At 39.9% G+C, this 19,661-nt stretch overlaps 1 protein-coding gene across 1 annotated transcript in view; it reads right to left on the bottom strand.

Annotated features, from left to right (window-relative positions):
• The window catches only part of AEBP2 (AE binding protein 2), a 73,321-nt gene that overhangs the window by 20,340 nt on the left and 33,320 nt on the right, over positions 1 to 19,661 (bottom strand). The window contains 1 exon segment of the mRNA XM_012447692.3: positions 4,947 to 5,133. Coding sequence (XP_012303115.2) covers positions 4,947 to 5,133 — 187 coding nt within the window.

Raw genomic sequence — 19,661 nt, 5'->3', positions numbered from 1 at the left:
TATATAGAGTAGGCAATTTTTTAGTGTAATCACACACACACAAAAAATTATACACTGAAGATTTAATTTGGTAAGAACATTTTTCAAATTTCAATTTTCATCCCACTATTATAAATTGCTCTATTCCTATTCCTAGTAAGAAAGTTGCCCAAAATAAAGAAAATAAGTTGATTATTTACATTTGTGGAGCATACTCATACACGTAATTTTTCAATATCTGTAATTGAAAATTCATTTTTACTAATAAAAGAGTTGGCTCGATTCCCTGGTACTGCATATTCTGAATTACATATACGCTGAATTTCCCACACTGTGGCTATTCAAAGAGTTCTCAGAACACCTACACAAATCCACCAAAGCTTTTATGGGGGAATATTTTCACCACTGGCACATTAAATAGAACATACCTAAACAAACAGTTCTTTCCCCTAGATATTTCCTCAAGAGAAAATAAAAAACACCATCTAGTAATAAACTAGCAGAACCCAAAAGACTAAGAATGCAGTGATACTAGAAAATCAGAAAGAAAAAGTACTTGATATTTGCAGGGGTGTGCAGGGGAGAGTTCTGAGAAACAAATCACCTTCCTATTAGATCGGCGGCTACTCAAAAAAAAAAAAATGTGTACTTTCTCCAAGCTCCTCAAATATTATGCTTTTTCCTAAGAAGATTAAACACTTGGGGAAAATAACTCATCAAGCTACATCACTCAAATTGACCACTCCTCGCTCAAATTTAAACATTGAAGCCATCATTTAAATTCATAATAATAAAAGGAGCCCTCAATCTTCAGTCTATGCATTTAAACTTTAACCACATCATCTCTCCAGTGTAAATATCAAGAACACCAAACTAGAACAGTAGTCTCCAAAGTAGATGTATGTCGTGGTCCATTAGAGTAAGCAAATAAAATAATACTTTTGTCAATTTTTTCATCTCATCCTTTCTCAATATTCTTTCTCAGCAACTTTGTACTAATGTGCACTAGTAAGTGCTAGCTGTATACAATGTATAAATTACATATGGTAAGACTGTGTGCTCATCATTTTTCTTTAACTAATAAGATATATAGTTAAAAAAATCTTTGGGGCTAGACACGGGTGGCTCATGCCTGTAATCCCAGCACTTTTGGGAGGCCGAGGCAGGTTGGATCACTTGACACTAGAAGTTTGAGACTCAGTGGCCAACAAGGTAAAACCCCGTCTCTACTAAAAATACAAAAATTAGCCAAGCGTGGTAGTGTGTGCCTGTAGTCCCAGCTACATTAAGAGGCTGACACACAAGAATTGATTGCTCCCTGGGAGGGCAGTGGTTGCAGTGAGCCAAGATCATGCCACTGCACTCCAGCCTGGGCAACAAAGTGAGACCCTGTCTCAAAAAAAGAGAAAACAAAACAAAAACAAAAAGTTTGAAAGATCACAAATTGACAACCTAACATTACAGGTTGCTGTGAGCCAAGGTCATGCCACTGCACTCCAGCCTGGGCAGTAAATGCAACACTCTGTCTCAAAAAAAAAAAAAAAAAAAGAAAAGAAAAAAAAATTCTCTTCTCCTTAGGTATAATGATGGGTTATATAGAAAAATATCTTTATTCTTGGGAGATGCATCTTAAGAATTTTGGATATGGCCAGGAGCAGTGGTTCATGCCTATACTCCCATCACTTTGGGAGGCGGAGGTGGGCGGATCACTAGAGGTCAGGAGTTCGAGACCAGTCTGACCAACATAGTGAAATCTCCTCTCAACTAAAAATGCAAAAATTAGCCAGGCATGGTGGAGCATGCCTGTAATCCCAGCTACTCAGAAGGCTGAGGCAGAAGAATCGCTTGAATCCGGGAGGCAGAGGCTGCAGTGAGCCAAGATCAAACCACTGCCCTCCAGCCTGGGCAACAGAGCAAGACTCCATTTCAAAAAAAAAAAAAAAAAAAAAAAAATTTGGGTCCATGACTGAAAAAGTATACAGGTAGGGAGATAAAACAAATGAACCATATTGGTAAATCTCTAACAGAAGAGCATTACAAGTATTTATCATACTATTCTTTCCACTTTACCTTGATGTAAAAAAAAAAAAAAAAAAAAAGCATTAAAAATATATTTTAAAAAATTTAAATACAAATTTTATCAGGCTGGTGCAGTGATTCACACCCGTAATCCCAGCACTTTGGAAGGCTGAGACAGGTGGACCATTTGAGCTCAGGAGCTTAAGACCAGCCTGGGCAACAAGACAACCCATTTCCATCAAAAAAAAACAAAAAAACAAAAAAACAAAAAATTAGCCAGGTATAGTGGTGTGTCCCTGTAGTCCCAGCTACCTGGGAGGCTGAGATGGGAGGATCACCTGAGCCCAGGAGGTCAAGGCTTCAGTGAGTTGTAATTGCACCACTGCATTCCACCTGGGAAACAGAGTGAGACCCTGTCTCAGAAAAGCAAACAGAAAAAGATTAAAAAAAAAACAACAACAAATTTTATCAAACAGAAAATTACATTTGCTGCAGCTCTGCTATTTATAGGGTATTTCACAGTTAAGTAAAGACTATCTTCTTGAATTACATGAGGAAGATACTAGACAAAGTTAAACTTCTATAGATATGTATATTTTTAAAGAAAGTGAACTGCAGCAGCTGTAAATGCTAATTCAAATCACAGCACTGTCTTAACGATGCTCCCCACAAGAGTTGAAAAGGCCTTGGATTCTTTTTAAAGTTCATAAAGTAATATATGCAGGACTAACCCCATTTTCCCCAATAAAACATATAACAAAAAGGTATTTTCATCCATCACCTCTCTCTGCCAACTGCCCCTACACAGCCTGCCTTACTCGCTAAGTTAGTAAGAGGAAAAACAGCATGGTCAAAAGAAACATTCTTAAGCCAGCGCTGATAATTTGTTTCTAAGCAAGAATTGTGTATTTAACTGAATCTCCCTTCTCTTTACAAAACAAAGAGTAGCAAATTGCATAGATATTGCCAAGTATATAATGGGGAAAGTCAGAAAATTTGAATGATTACTGTGTACACACTGAAACCAAAATAATAATGAGGTTAGGTGAAACTGGTGGAAAAGTTACCTAGTTTTTGAGTACCATAACATATATTTAGCAATTTTCTGTGTGCAACTGCAAGCTATTCAATATTAACCCAAGTAAAATGACTACAATGTTATTTTTGCTTTATAAAGGAGGTCAAAATGTTGATTAAAAATAAACATGTTTAACAAAAAGAAACTTAAGGCCAGGTGTGGTGGTGGCTCATGCCTGTAACCCTAGCACTTTGGAAGGCTGAAGTGGGAGGATCACTTGAGTCAAGACCAGCCTGGACAACACAGAGAGTCCCAAATCTCTTAAAAAAAAAAAAAAAAAAATTATATATGTATTAGCCAGGCATGGTGGTTCAGGCCTGTACTCCCAGCTACTTGGGAAGCTGAGGTGGAAGAATTGAGTCTGAAGCTGAAGTTAAGTCATAATCTCACTACTGCATTCCAGCCTGGGCAAGAGTAAGACCCTGTCTCAAAAAAAGGGAAGAAAGAAATCTAACAGAGTTTAAGAAAGTTTACTTTTCTCAGTTAATGAGGTAGAAAAAAAATTAAAATTAAAAAAGTTTACTTTTCACTTCTGGTTTGTTCTTTCGTCTGCTATAACTCTGTACTAACTAAAGATTGCAATGTTTTACTACTTTACTACTACTAAAGATTGAAATGTTTTAGAGACTAACTTCATAGTCTGGAATTAGTGTCTGAAGTCGTGTCTATACCAATCAATTCCAAGAGAAAGGGTAAAGTACAATCTATATTTTCTTTCCAATTCACCCTTAGAGTGGACTCCCTTTCAATAACAGCTTCATTCACTCATTCACTCACTGGTATTTCTTCATTGAGGATATACAGTTAAAACTAACCAGCTGACACAGAGAATTAGTCACCAGCTACACTCTGAGGTTTCAAAGTGTGTTCCTGCTCCCAACATTTACAAGCCTTCTCATCTAATTATTTTCTATCCTAAACATCAAGGATACGTTTTTGGTAAGCAAGCATATAATCACTGTACGTATGTGTTACAATAGACTAGGTACTGTTTTGCTGTCAGCCGGGTGCAGTGGCTCACGCCTGTAATTCCAGCACTTTGAGCACCTTAAGAGGCCGAGACAGGCAATCACCTGAGGTCAGGAGTTCGAAACCAGCCTGCCCAACATAGTGAAACCCCATCTCATGCTACTGCGCTCCAGTCTGGGTGACAAGGAGATTCCATCTCAAAAAAAAAAAAAAAGTATTTTGCTTTCCACACACACTGTTTTGTGTTTTTGTTTGTTTGTTTGTTTGTTTTTGAGACAGGGTCTCATTCTGTTTCTCAGGTTCAAGCATGGTGGCGCAATCACAGCTCACTGCAGCCTCTACCTCCCACTTCAGGTACACACATTACTTTGGGGTAGGATAGGTTATTTTTATTTTATTTGTTTTTTTTTTAATACAGACGGGGTATCACCATGTTTGGCCAGAATGGTCTCGATCTCCTGACCTTGTGATCCACCCGCCTCAGTCTCCCAAAGTGCTGGGATTATAGACGTGAGCCACCGCGTCCGGCCTGGGTTGATAGGTTATTTAACTTTTACTTGATAGATACTTTTATTTGATATTTACTTTTAACATGTTCAAATTTTCTAAAATATTTCTAGAAATACCAATATTATTGTATTTTAAATGTTCTTATTTTAGAAGAGAATCAGAGTAGCCCCAAAATCTAATTCTATACAGTTTACATTTGAAGGCCACGTACACTCCCTTAGCTACTAGAACATGTGTCACTGAATTCTCACACTGACAGATGGTTATCCTACCCATTTATTACTTTTAATAGAAGTAAGAGGAGTTGAAGTTCAAAGTGGATTTGCATAAAATCCTAAGATATCTTTTAAAACCACCTAATATATACATATTCTCTCAGTGTAACACTTACGTAATGAGCGTCGTCTTTTGTTCTTTAATTTCCTCCTTTTGTTCATTCCAGCTTTAGAAGGAGATTCTTCTTTGGCCTTTGGCTGGCTAGAAACTTTTGAGGAGTTCTGCTGACTGAAGTGTGTGGGTACATGGCGAGCTAGCCCTCCCTGAGAAGCAAAGCTGGCATTGCAGCCACCAACAACACACTAAAAGAAAGTAAGAGAGAAATAATATCAGGCATGCTGTGTAGGGCATGAGAAGAATATAAATGAGTGAATTTTAGTATTTTCAGAACTAATTCCAGAAAGGAAGCATGAGGGACTAAGTAGTCTTTTCACTTTATAACTTAAACTTTGTTAAGAAGTTTCATGACCTCCCAGTTTACTGCTATTTCCACTATATGTAATATAAAAATAGTGGGATCATCTTCCCAGAAAAATCTGATTTTGAATTAATCATTTTTATAGCAGGAGCACTAAGCAGTTTTTGTGACAAAGAATTAGATATCCTAACAATAACTAGGGTTCCTAAATTATTATTATTATTTTTTTGGAGACAGAGTCCCTCTGTCGCCCAGGCTGGAGTGCAGTGGCGCAATCTCCGCCTTCTGGGTTCAAGCAATTCTTGTGCCTCAGCCTCTTAAGTAGCTGGGATTACAGGTGCGCGCTGCCATGCCCAGCCAATTTCAGTAGAGATGAGATTTCGCCATGTTGGCCAGGTGGTCTCGAACTCCTGGCCTCATGTGATCTGCCTACCTCGGCCTCCTAAAGTGCTGGGATTACAGGTGTGAGCCACCCTGCCCAGATGGAATCCTGGACTTCCCCCTCTCCTTTTTTTTTTTAATTTTGAGATGTAGTTTCGCTTTCGTTGCCCAGGCTGGAGTGCAATGGAGTGATCTCAGTTCACAGCAACTTCCACCTCCCAGGTTCAAGCAATTCTCCTGCCTCAGCCTCCCGAGTAGCTGGGATTACAGACTTGTGCCATCATATCCAGCTAATTTTGTATTTTTAGTAGAGATGGGGTTTCTCCACTTGGTCAGGCTGGTCTCAAACTCCCGACCTCAGGCGATCCGCCCACCTCGGCCTCCCAAAATGCTGGGATTACGGATGTGAACTACGGCACTCAACTAGAATCCTGAATTTTTAAAGTATTTTTCTTATGACACATGCTACTTCAAAACCTTTAGCAGCCTTCCTAATGTTACACGCTATTAAAACAGACAGGAGAAAAGTGCAATATTGACTTTTTAATGTATTTTGTGTTTTGGTTTTTTTTTTTTTTTTAAGACAGGGTCTCAGTCTGTCACCCAGGCTGGAGTGCAGTGGCATGATCTCGGCCTCAACCTCCCAGGCTCAAGTGATCATCTAGCCTCAGCCTTCCAGGTAGCTGGTACTATAGGCACATGCCACCACACTCAACTAATCTGTTGTCGTTGCGTTTTTTGTAAAGATGGGGTTTCACCATGTTGCCACTGCACCTAGTCTGGGCAACAGAGTGAGACTCTGCCTTAAACAAACAAAAAAACACAACTTACTTTCCTCACTTTACTATTTTAGAAGTTATTATGCCTGTAGTTTCTAACTCTTACTGTATAATAATACATTAATATAAGAAAATCTTTCCAACTGGGTTCATATTTTAGTACTGGTTTATTCAACAAATCTGTTTTAAGAATAGCTACCTGAGTACAATTAAGGCAGAGATACAATAGTTCAGAGTTAAGCCATCCAGTATACATTTAGAGGGATTTTGTGATACTACACTCAGGATTATCTGTATATGGTCCCTATAGGGTCTTAAGAGTCATTTTGTCCCAGGATCCTTCCAGACAGCAAAGAATAGGCCCTAGTAGCATCTACAACTCAGAGAATAATCATCCAGAGTTTATTGTAGTCCAAGTGCACACATAATCCCAACATTCTGGGAAGCCAAGGTGGGATGATCACTTCAGCCCAGGAATTTGAGTCTAGCCTGGGGAACAATGGGAGACCGTATCTCTAACCACACCTCAAAAGTTTATTTTACTCATCAATGATTCAGTCTCTGGAAATGAAAGCAGTAAGAGAATTCTAACAGAAAATTGTTTTATCTTTGATTTTGGTCATTTATCAATCAAAAATCATAAAAAAAACAGAAGTAAAATTTAGAACTAAAGAGTACTTATATTAAAGAAAAATATAATAGAATCACACATATTTCACTTAAATACAAACTCTTCTCTCCTAAAGGAAAAAATAATTTTAGGCATCAACTACTCAACATCCTACAGAATATGAGGCAGAGACAAATCTGCTGTTGCTTCAAATCGTCTAGTACCACTCTTGACGTGACCATTTCACTTTGCTAAGTATGGTTTTAGTGTTCAAATATTTTATATTTTCACTCATAAGTATCAATCATCACTGAACTCAAGCCACTCCACACAGTGTTCTGATGAAAAAGAAACCGATTTCAATGAATAGGGAAAAACTGGCTGTTGAACACTAATACAGTTTGGCTCTATGCCCCACCCAAATCTCATCTTGAATTATAATCCCCTTGTGTTTAGTGAGAAACCTGGTGGGAGGTGACTGGATCGTGGGGGCGGTTTCCATAATGCTGTTCTTGTGATAGTGAGGTAGTTCTCACAAGACCTGATGGTTTTAAAAAATGGCAGGTTCCCCTGCATTCTCTCTCTGCCACCACCTTGTGAAGAAGGTACCTGCTTCCCCTTCACCTTCTACCATGATTGTAATTTTCCTGAGGTCTCCTCAGCCATGCAGAACTGTAAGTTAATCAAACCTATTTTGTTTATAAATTACTAAGTCTCAGGTAGTATATTTATAGCAGTGTGAAAACAGATTAATACAAACATTGACTGTTTTAAATGTGGTCTCCCAAATGCACTGAAACACCCTATGTATTAATGTATGCTGGCCATGTGTGGTGGCTCACACATGTAATCCCAGCACTTTGGGAGGCCAAGGCAGGTGGATCACCTGAGGTCAGGAGTTCGAGACCAGTCTGGTCAACTTGGTGAAACCCCCCCTCTACTAAAAATACCAAAATTAGCCAGGTGTGATGCCAGATGCCTATAATCTCAGCTACTTGGGAGGCTTGAACCTGCAAAGTAGAGGCTGCAGTGAGCCAAGATCATGCCATTGCTCTGGGAGACAGAGCAAGAGTCCGTCTCAAACAAAAATAAAAAATATGTTTGTGGCCAAGTAGCTTTTCCAAAATTTGAAACATGGAATTACTGAGTTGGTTTTTCCTTTTTCTAAACAAATTTATTTGGATGAAGCAATACTAAGACTGTCTTTGCTAGTACTAAGATCATCTTAGTCACATTCCCAGAAGTCCTGTGAAGATCAAGAAGGGGCTATCAGAACACAGATCAGAAAGCACCAGTTTCACAGATAATGAAGAGGTGATCTAAAGGAAGAAAAACTCCAAACAGAAATTTAGTGGATTTCTTGGTTTTGACAAATACACCAGAGTAACATAATTAATGACCCCAGATTCTTTCTGCCTCTGAAATTTGGAAACTGCCACTGACCATGACCACATTTAATATGACCATATTAAATATGGCTGGGCACGATGGCTCACGTCTGTAATTCCAGCACTTTGGGAGGCCTAGATGAGTGGATCACTTAAGCCCAGGAGTTCAAGACCAGCCTAGCCAACATGACAAACCCTGTCTCTACAAAAAAAAAAAAAAAAAAAACACACACACACACACACACACACAAACACTCACACAAATTAGCCGGGTGTAGGGCGTGTGCCTGTGGTCCCAGCTACTTGGGAGGCTGAGGTGAGAGGATCACCTGAGCCCAGAAGGCAGAGGCTGCAGTAAGCTGAGATTGTGCAGTCTAGCCTTATCTATAAAATGAGGGCAACAACAGTAATTAACGCAAATAATTATTGTAAGAATTCGTTTAGTTAAAATATGTAATAATATACATATGCAATGTGCGAGGCTCTGCTATGCATCAATCAAGGCTTTGCTATAATTACGTCTGACCCTTACTTCATCTTGCTTACCACAAAACATGAGGAACTTTTTTCAACAATTGCTTTAACATTTAACTTCTAGATAGTCAAAGCTCACTAATCAGAAATACTTGTTTTTAAATATTTTCCACTGCTACCATAATCGCTTACATATATGAAACTATATGCTCTTCCCTAACAGTTCACTTTTTTAAATGCTCTCTTTTTTCTTTCTTTCTTTTTGTTGAGGCGGAATCTCACTTCGTCACCCAGGCTGGAGTGTAGTGGTGCAATCTTGGCTCACTGCAACCTCTGCCTCCCAGGTTCAAGCGATTCTCCTGCCTCAGCCTCCTGAGTATCTGGGATTGCAGGCATCTGCCACCACACCCAGTTAATTTTTGTATTTTTAGTAGAGACAGGGTTTCACCATGTTGGCCAGGCTGCTCTTGAACTCCTGACCTTGTGATTCGCCTGCCTCGGCCTCCCAAAGTGCTGGGATTACAGGTGTGAGCCACTACACCAAGCCCCTTTTTTTCCTCTTTCTAAAGCATATATACTTTCTGTAACCAGAGAGTGGTGATAACTTTACAAAACTGTGAATGTACTAAATAATCACTGAATTGTAGTAATCTTAAAAATATTAAATGTTACGTACATAAATTATATATTTTTAAAAAAGGTATCTTAAATGATCCCCATTGTCACCATAACACAAAAGACTCCATTAGAAACTGGGGAAAGGATAACCAAAGACCATGAGAACGTTATTTACAATACATATATCTGACAAAAGACATATTCAAAATTTTTTGAAGAATTTCTATTAACTCAATAATAAAACACAAACCACCCAATAGCACAACTGGCAAAGACTTGAACGGGCACTTCACCCACAATAGAGTATTCAGATAACCACAGCACAAAATGTGGTCAACAACATTACAAAGTGAAGAAAGAAAAATGAAAGTCACAATAAGATACCACTACTCATCCACTAGAATGGCCAAAATTAAAAGGACGGCCATTTAAGTTTGGAAGGCCAAGGCAGGTGGATCACTTAAGGCCAGGAGTTGGAGGTTACAGTGAGCTGACATCACACAACTGCACTCTAGCCTGGGTTACAAAGCTTTATCTCCAAAAAGAAAAGAAAGAAAAGAGAAGACAAGAGAAGGAGGGGAGGGGAAGGGAGGAGAGGGGAGGAGAGGGGAGGGGAGAGGAGGGGAGGGAAGACTGGTAGTATTAAGATATTATATAGTTAAGAGAAATGAGTATGTGTGTATAATCAGAAGACATATAAAGGAATGTCCATAGGGCAGCTTGGTTAATAGTAGCTGAAGATGGCCAAGTACGATAACTCATACCTGTAACCCCAGTACTTTGGGAGGTCACAGCGGGAGGATCGCTTAGGCCTTGGACTTCAAAACCAGTCTAAGCAACAGGACAAAACCCTGTCTCTACAAAAAACTAGCTCGACGTGGTAGTACACGCCTGTAATCCCAGCTACTTGGAAGACTGTGGTGAGAGTAACACCTGGAGATTGAGGCTGTAGTGAGTAGAGATCAGGCCACTACACTGCAACATGGGTGACAGAGTGAGACCCTGTCTCAAAAAAAAAAAAAGAGAAGCCAATGATTAGAAACAATCCAAATGCCCAACAGCAAGAGAACAGATTTATCAGTACAGTGGAATACTACAGAGCAATGTTTTTAAATGGCTGCTTCATAAAATTTGTACAAACCTTGCTGATATTTTGTTGAGTGAAAAAATGAATTCATACAACTACAAGTTCATACAAGAGTTCATAAAGTACGAAAGAAATCAGATATAGTCTGGGAAGATTGGTGGAGGGCAGGAGAAGAGACAGACCAAAAAAGGACATTAGAAATCTCGTCTTACTGAAAATATTCTCCATCAGGATGGTAGTTACAAGTGTGGATACAAACATAAGAAATCATTAAATTGTTAAACAAGTGTGCATTAGATACTTAACCATACATTATATCAGATCTTTAAACAAAATGGAAAAAAAGCAGAAGCTTACCTCAAACATTACCTTATCACTCTCGATAGTCACCTGCCACTCATCTACTATCCTTTCCCAGCCCATTATAACTTAACTGATCCCTAAGTCACGTTTCCAGAGAATCTTTCACAGGTTACTACTAAAGAATTTACATTTCATTATTTAAGTTTCTTTAGATCTGTATAAACCCAAAGACTGCAAGTTCTCTGAGTATAGAGGCCTCTTTTTTTTTTTGGAGATAGTGTCTCTCTGTGTCACCCAGGCTGAAGTGCAATGGTGCGATCTCAGGTCACTGCAGCCCCAACCACCCGTAACTCAAGTGATCCATCCACCTCAGCCTCCTGAGTATCTGAGCCTACAGGTTCATGCCATTATGGCTGGCTAATTTTTGTGTTTTGTTTGTTTTGTACAGACCGAGTTTCATCATGCTGCCCAGGCTGGTCTCAAACTCCTGGGGTTAAGCAATCTGCTGTGTCAGCCTCCCAAAGTGCTGGGATTACAGGCATGAGCCACAGCATCCTGCCTACTCTGCTTTTCTCATTACCTCATTTCCATAATGCCTAGCATAGTGCCATGTACTTTAGATATTAATGTTTTGTTGATTTAAATAATCCCTGTGATTCATGCATGGAACAATACCTCACTAAATCATATCCCTTAACTTTTTTCTTTCAAAGACAATTTCTTTCCCCTCTCCAATAGGAAACGTCTACAGTTTCTAAGAGGATTGGGGGGAAAAAACTGTACAGGCTTTCAAATTAACCTGCATATACATCATCATCAACCAGGAGAATGGCTGCCTTAAAACATAGTTACACTTACACACACACACATACACACACACACACACACACACACAGAGGGAAATACAATAAAAATGTAAATGATTTAAATGATTCTTTTACTTTAATAAATAATCTCTCTTTATTGTGCACACATTGAACAAGAACTTCATGAGGTAACTAGTACTACTAACTACACATTGGACGGGAAGTTAAGAAAGCAGTTCCTGGTCTCATTTCTAGCAAATGCCACGACCAAGATCTGTAGTATGACTACAGAAAACACTGGGGTGTCAAAGTAATAGAACCTGTGCTCCACAAAATTAATTAGACCATTTACTTATTTATTCATTCATTCATTTACTACCTGCTTCATTTTTTCCTCCAAAGATCATTTATTTAAAAAAAAAAAAAACAAATTAAGAAAAAAAATCTGAATGGCTATGAAAAGACATCCAACCTAACCCATAATGAAAAAATGCTAATTCAAACTGCATTAAGATGTAATTTCTCTGATATCAAGCGGGGAGGATCACAGGAGGCCAGAAGTCCAAGACCAGCCTGGCCAATGTAGTAAAACCCTGTCTCTACTAAAAATACAAAAAAAAAAAAAAAAAAAAAATTTAGTTGAGTGTTGTGGCGCCTGTCTATAAATCCCAGCTACTCCAGAGGCTGAGGCATGAAAACTGCTTGAACCGGGGAGGTGGATGTTGCAGTGACAGATGCAGTGGAGAGGTGGATGTTGCAGTGGAGACTGTGCCGCTGCACTCCGGCCTGGGCGACAGAGCCAAACTCTGTATCACCAAAAACAAAACAAAACAAAAAAAGATATAATGTCTCATGTATGAGATTAGCAAACACCCAAAAGTTTGACAAACCCCTCTCAGCAAGGCATTGGAGAAGGCAGACATTACTGACAATGGCACAAGCTCTAGCAAATGACAATTTGGCAAGTTACCAAAATAAATTTTCTTTTTTTTTTTTTTTTTTTTGAGACAGAGTCTTGCTCTGTCGCCCAGACTGGATTGCAGTGGCACAATCTGGGTTCACTGCAACCTCTGCCTCCCAGGTTCAAGTGATTCTTCTGCCTCAGCCTCCAGAGTAGCTGGGATTGTAGGCGGCTGCCACCACATCCAGCTAATTTTTGTATTTTCAGTAGAGATGGGGTTTCACCATGTTGGTCAGGCTGGTATTGAACTCCTGACCTTGTGATCCGCCCGTCTAGGCCTCCCAAAGTGCTGGGATTACCAGTGTGAGCTACCACGCCGGGTCTCAAAATGACCAATTTTACATCAACCTTTGATACACCCACTCACATCATTTTAGGGGATTTTTCCTACATACATAATTATACATGTACAAAATGACACATATCCAGGATTCATCACTACAGCACTATTTGTAATAGCAAGACAAGAAGCAACCCAAGTGTATTTACAAAGTTTGGTTTAACTGCTAAAACTATACAATGGAAGTCAACAAAGCTGAAAAAATGAGACTACTCACTATGAACCGGTAAAGAGATCCTAGTATAAAGTACATTAAAAAAAAAAAACAAGGTACAGTCAGAAGGAGGAAGATGAAGACAGGAGAAAGGGCTACCATGCAGCTTCCGCTTTGGCAGAGAGAACACTACGTGGAGACTCACACCGTGAACTTTTGCTCCAACAACCACCCCAAGAATGTACCAGGAAAACCGATAAAATTCACAGATCCTTTGAAAGAAGCGGTACACTGCTGAAAATTCCATGAGACAGGTAAAAAACTATGAGTTCCCAAAGTGTGAGAGGGAAGACCTGCCTCCAAACACAGATCCCCACTGGGGAAATCTGAAAATCCAGATCATGGGAGAAGGATTTAACCTTATCTAGAGCTGAAATGGATTTAAGGGAACCATGCAAAATATAAAAGTAGAAGCAGGCCAGGCGCAGTGGCTCATGACTGTAATCCCATCACTTTGGGAGGCTGAGGTGGGTGGATCACCTAAGGTCAGGAGTTCAAGACCAGCCTGACCAACATGGAAAAACCCTGTCTCTACTAAAAACACAAAAAATTCACATGCCAGACCGTAGGAAAAGAAAACACACGCGCACGCGCATGCACGCACGCACACTCATATATACACACACACACAATTAGCCAGGCACAGTGGCACATGCCTGTAATCCCAGCTACTTGGGAGGTTGAGGCAGGAGAATCGCTTGAACACAGGAAGCGGAGGTTGCAGTGAGTCGAGATAGCACCACTACAGCCTGGGCAACAAGAACAAAACTCGTCTCAAAAAAAAAAAAGAAGAAGAAGTAGAAGCAGCAGTGAGAAGTGCCTTATAAGCATTCCCAGCCTCTAACTAGAGCCCAAGGAAGCCATCCAGTAGAATTAGGGAAGGGTCACAGGGCAAAAGAAGCTTCCAAATGAGATTAGTAACAATTTCAACTGGACATGGATTTTCTTGAGCAGAACAGGGATGTGAGGAGTGAACAGGAACTGCTGCAGATACCAGTGCAGATTTGCTGACAGAGTAGGCAGATGGGGTGGGGAGAGGTCTGAAAGCCTTGCTTTCTCAGTAGGGAAGTCTGGGGCCAGGTCTGAGCAGGACACTGAAGGAGTGAGAGCAGCCTTACCCACTGTGTGGGAGCTGGATGAGGTCTCTCGCAACCAGGTCTCCCATAATCCCCACTTCTCCTGGTGAACTATATGACACAGCAGAGGCAGCCAAAGTCCCCTATGGAACATAACCCCACTGGCCTGAGAACCAACCCCATATCTCTCATATTGGCTGTGGCAAGCCCCTCCCAAGGAGAGGCTGACCCCAGTTCCACCTAACCCTGTTCACACCTGATGGTATTTCTCTACCTGCCCCTTTAGCCAAATATAAAACAAAGCCCACCCATCTCCTGAGAAACCAAAATACTTACCCAGGCCAACTTAGGACAAGCTTACACCTCCCTATTTACTCTTACTGTAGCTGGTGCTTTCTTCAAAGCGTCACCTCCTGCCTGGTTTGGTTTTCAGGCCATTAAAGCAACTCATGACAGAATAACCCGGATCTTAGGAAGGCAAAAACAACAGCTAATCCCACTGCCTGCAACATCTCGGCCAACCAGAGGTCCTGAGTGTGTCCATGTGACAACTTCACTGCTAGCATAACCAGCATTCAAGAAAGCTAGCACACTAAACGTATCTACAACCAAAGACTACCAAAGAGTCTACTTCACTCCCCTGCCACCTCTACCAGAGCAGGTGCTGGTATCCACAGCTCAGAGACCTGAAAATGGATCACATCACAGGCTCCTTGCAGGCATTCTCCAGCACCATCCCAGAGCCTGGTAGCCTTGCTGCTGGATGGCCACACCCAGGATAGCAGTAACAATCACTGCAGTCCAGCTCTCAGAAAGTCCCATCCCTAGAGGAAGTGGGAGAGCACCATATACAGGGATCACCCCGTGGGACAAAAGAATCTGAACAGCAGGCCTTGAGATCCAGTCTTTTCCACTGAAATAGTTGAAACAAATGAGAAGGAACCAGAAAACTAATTCTGATAACGTGACAAAACAGGGTTCTATAACCCCAGCAATGTATTCAAACCAAGAAGAAATGTCTGAATTTCCAGATAAAGAATTCAGAAGGTTGATTATTAAGCTACTCAAGGTGATATCAGAGAAAGTTGAAAACCAAATCAAAGACATTAAAACAACAATACAGGATATGGATGAAAAAATTCTCCAGACAAAAAGATATCACAAAAAAAAGGTCACAACTTCTGGAAATAAAATACACTCTTAGAGAAAAAGAAATGCACTGGAAGCTAGGCCCAGTGGCTCATGCCTGTAATCTCAGCACTTTGGGAGGCTGAGGTGGGCTGATCACCTGAGGTTGGGAGTTCAAGACCAGTCTGGCCACCATGGTGAAAGCCCGTCTCTACTGAAAATACAAAAATAGCCAGGCATGGTGGTGCACACCTGTAATCCCAGCTACTCAGAAGGCAGAAGCATGAGGATCACTTGAACTCAGGAGGTGGAGGTTGGAGGCTACAGTGAATCAAGATCATGCCACTGCACTCCAGCCTGGACAAGAGAGCAAGACTCTGTCTCAAAAAAGACAAAGAAAGAAACAACAACCACAACTTCTGAAAATAAGACACAGAGCAACAGAAAATGCACTGGAAGTTGGGCATGGTAGCTCATGCCTGTAATTCCAACGAAGAGGCAGAGGTGGGTGGATCACCTGAAGTCAGGAGTTCAAGACCAGCCTGGCCAACATGATGAAACCCTGTCTCTACTAAAAAATACAAAAATTAGCCAGGTGTGGTGGCGGGCGCCTGTAATCCAAGCTACTCGGGAGAATGAGGCAGGGAGAACTGCTTGAATCCAAGAGGTAGGAGGTTGTAATGAGCCAAGACTGTGCCACTGCACTCCAGCCCGGGCAACAGAGCAAGACTCCAAGACAAAAACAAAAAAAAGAAACTCCTTACTACACTCCAGCCTGGTGACAGAGCAAGAGTTCATCTCAAAAAAAAAAAAAAAAAAAAAAAAAAAACCCTCCTTATAGCATAAATCTTAACAGGACCTATAAAATAACTCAATGAAGAAAATAAATAAATAAAATGAAACCGGTATTAAGGCAACAACAAGCATTATGCATACAACAGTACTTCATAACTAGATACTAACACCAAATGTAAATAGCCTAAATGTTACACTTTTTGATACAGAACGGGAGAATGGAAAAAATTCCACCAACTAAGTATCTGCTGTCTTCAAGAGACTCAACCTAACACATAAGGACTCAGATAAACTTAAAGGGGTGGAAAAAGATACTCCACACAAATGGAAACCAAAAGCAAGCAGGCATAGCTATTATTATATCAGATAAAACAGACTTTAAAGCAACAATAGTTACAAAAACACAGCTGGGCGCGGTGGCTCACGCCTGTAATCTCAGCACTTTGGGAGGCTGAGGTGGGCAGATCACAAGGTCAAGATATCAAGACCATCCTGGCCAACATGGTGAAACCCCATCTCTACTTAAAAAAAAAAAAAAATTAGGTGTGGTGGTGCACACCTGTAGTCCCAGCTACTTGGAAAGCTGAGGCAGGAGCACTGCTTGAACCCAGGAGACAGAGATTGCAGTGAGCCAAGCTCGCGCCACTGCACTCCAGCTTGGCGCCTGGTGACAGGGCAAGACTCTGTCTCAAAAACAAAAACAAGGGGGAAAAAATAGAGGGACATTAACAATAAAAGGATCAGTCCAACAGGAAAATATAACAATCCTAAATATATAAGTACCTAACACTGGAGCTCCCAAATTTATAAAACAATTACGACTAGACCTAAGAAACAGGCTACACAGCAACACAATAATAGTGGGAGACTTCAATACTCCATTGACAGTATTATTCAGGTCATCAAGACGGAAAGTGAATAAAGAAATAATGGATTTAAACTATATCCTGTAACAATAGGACTTAAAAGGTATTTACAGAACATTCTACCCGACAATTATAGAATATACTTTTTTTATTTGAGATCTGTGACCCAGGCTAAAGTGCAGTGGCACAATCTTGGATCACTGCAACCTCTGCCTCTCAAACTCAGGCAATCTACCCACCTCAGTCTCCCAAGTAGCTAGGACTATATAAGTGTGCACCACCATGCTCAGCTAATTTTTTTTATTTTTTGTAGAGACAAGGTTTCACCATGTTGCCCAGGATGGTCTCAAACTTCTGAACTAAAGCAATCCACCTGCCTCGGCTTCCCAAAGTGCTGGGATTACTTATAGGCAAGAGCCTCCATGCCTGGCCAGGATATACATTCTTTTCATAAGGATATGGATAGACCAAGATAGACCATTATGATAGGTCACAAAACAAGTTCAATAAATTTTAAAAAATCTAAATTATATCAAGTATCCTATTAGACCACAGTGGAATTAAACTGAAAACTAACTCCAAAAGGAACCCTCAAAACTATACAAATACAGGGAAATTAAACAATCTGCTCTTGAATGAACCTTGAGTCAACAATGAAATCAAAATGGAAATTTAAAAATTCCTTGAACAATAATAGTGACACAACTTATCAAAACCCCTGGGATACAGCAAAAGCAGTGCTAGAGGAAAAGTTCATAGCATTAAATGCCTATATTGAATGCCAGGCGTGGTGACTTAAACCTGTAATCTCAGCATTTTAGGAGGCCAAGGCAGATGGATAAGGTCAGGAATTTGAGACCAACCTGGCCAACATGGTAAAACTCGTCTCAACTGAAAATACAGAATTTAGCTGAATGTGGTGGCCCACACCTGTAATCTCAGCTTACTTGGGAGGCTGAAGCAGGATAATCACTTGAATCCAGGAAGAAGAGGTTGTGGTGAGCTGAGATCATGCCAATGCACTCCAGCCTGGGCAACAGAGTAAGACTCCGTCTCATGGTGATAAGGGAATTAAGAGTTAGAGAAAAAAAAAAAAAAAAAGGCTCCGTCTCAAAAAAAAAAAAAAAAAACCACAAAAAAAACAAAAGTCTGAAAGAGCACAAATAGACGATCTAAGGTCACACCTCAAGGAACTAGAGAAACAAGAAAGAACAAACCAAACTCAAACCCAGCAAAAAGAAATAACAAAGACCAGAGCAGAGCTAAAGGAAACAAAAACAACAACAACAACAAAAATACAAAAGGTAAATGAAACAAGCTGGTTATTTGAAAAGATAAACAAAATTGATAGACCATTAGTGAGACTAACCAAGAAAAAAAGGAAGAGATCTAAATAAGCTCAATTAGAAACAAAACCAAAAATATTACAACTGATACCAGAGAAATACAAAAGACAATTCAAGCCTACTATGAACACCTTTACACGCCTACCCAATAATTCTAACACACACAAACTAGAAAATCTAAAGGAGAGGATAAACTCCAGGAGATACACAACCCTCCTAGATTACATAGGAAGAAATAAAAACCCTAAACAGACCAATAGCAAATAGTGAGATTGAAATAGTAATAAAAAACTGACAAAAAATGTCTGAGACCAGTTGGATTCACAGCTCAATTCTTTCCGACACTCAAGAAAGAACTGGTGCCAATCTTAATGAAATTATTACAAAAGACAGAGAAAGAGAGAATCTTCCCTAAATCATTCTATGAAGCCAGTATCACCCTAAAACCAAAATCAGGAAATGACATAACAAAAAAATAAATCTACAGACCTATATCCCTGACAACACAGATGCAAAAATCCTCAACGAAATACTAGCTAGCCAAATCCAACAGCATATGAAAATGATAATCCACCACGATCAAGCGGGTTTCATACCATGGATGCAGGGATGGTTTAACATACACAAGTCAGTAAATGTGATGCCTCACATAAAAGGAATTTTAAAAATGTGAAAAAACATATGATCTCAATATAGAAGCAGAAAAAGCATGTAACAAAAAAAATCCAGCATCCCTTTATGATTAAAACCCTCAGCAAAACTGGCATAGAAGGAACATACCTTAACATAAAAAAGCCATCTATGACAAACCCACAGCCAATAATCTACTGAATGGGGAAAAGTTGAAAGCATTCCCCCTGAGAACTGGAACAAGAAAAGGATGTACACTTTTACCACTTCCATTCAACATCAAATACTGGAAGCCCTAGCCACAGCAATCAGAGAAAAGAAATAAAGGACATCCAAATGGGTAAAGAGGAAATCAAACTGTCACTGTTTACTAACAATATGATCGTGTTATCTAGAAAACCCTAAAGACTCATCCAAAAAGCTTGTAATCTGAAAAATTCAGTAAACTTCCAGGATACAAAATCAATGTACATAAATTAATAGCAATTCTCTACACCAAAAATGACGAACTTGAGAAACAAATCAAGAACTTAACCCCTTTTACAACAGCTACAAAAAAAAAAAATACTTAGGAATATACCTAACCAAGGAGGTGAAAGACCTCTACAAG

The sequence above is a fragment of the Aotus nancymaae genome, unplaced genomic scaffold (genome assembly GCF_030222135.1).
Source record: "Aotus nancymaae isolate 86718 unplaced genomic scaffold, 86718_ANA_hifiasm-v0.15.2.pri h1tg000016l, whole genome shotgun sequence".
Classification (NCBI taxonomy): Eukaryota; Metazoa; Chordata; class Mammalia; order Primates; family Aotidae; genus Aotus; species Aotus nancymaae.
The sequence above is the reverse complement of the archived record's forward strand: the minus strand, read 5'-3'. Positions and strand labels throughout refer to the sequence as shown.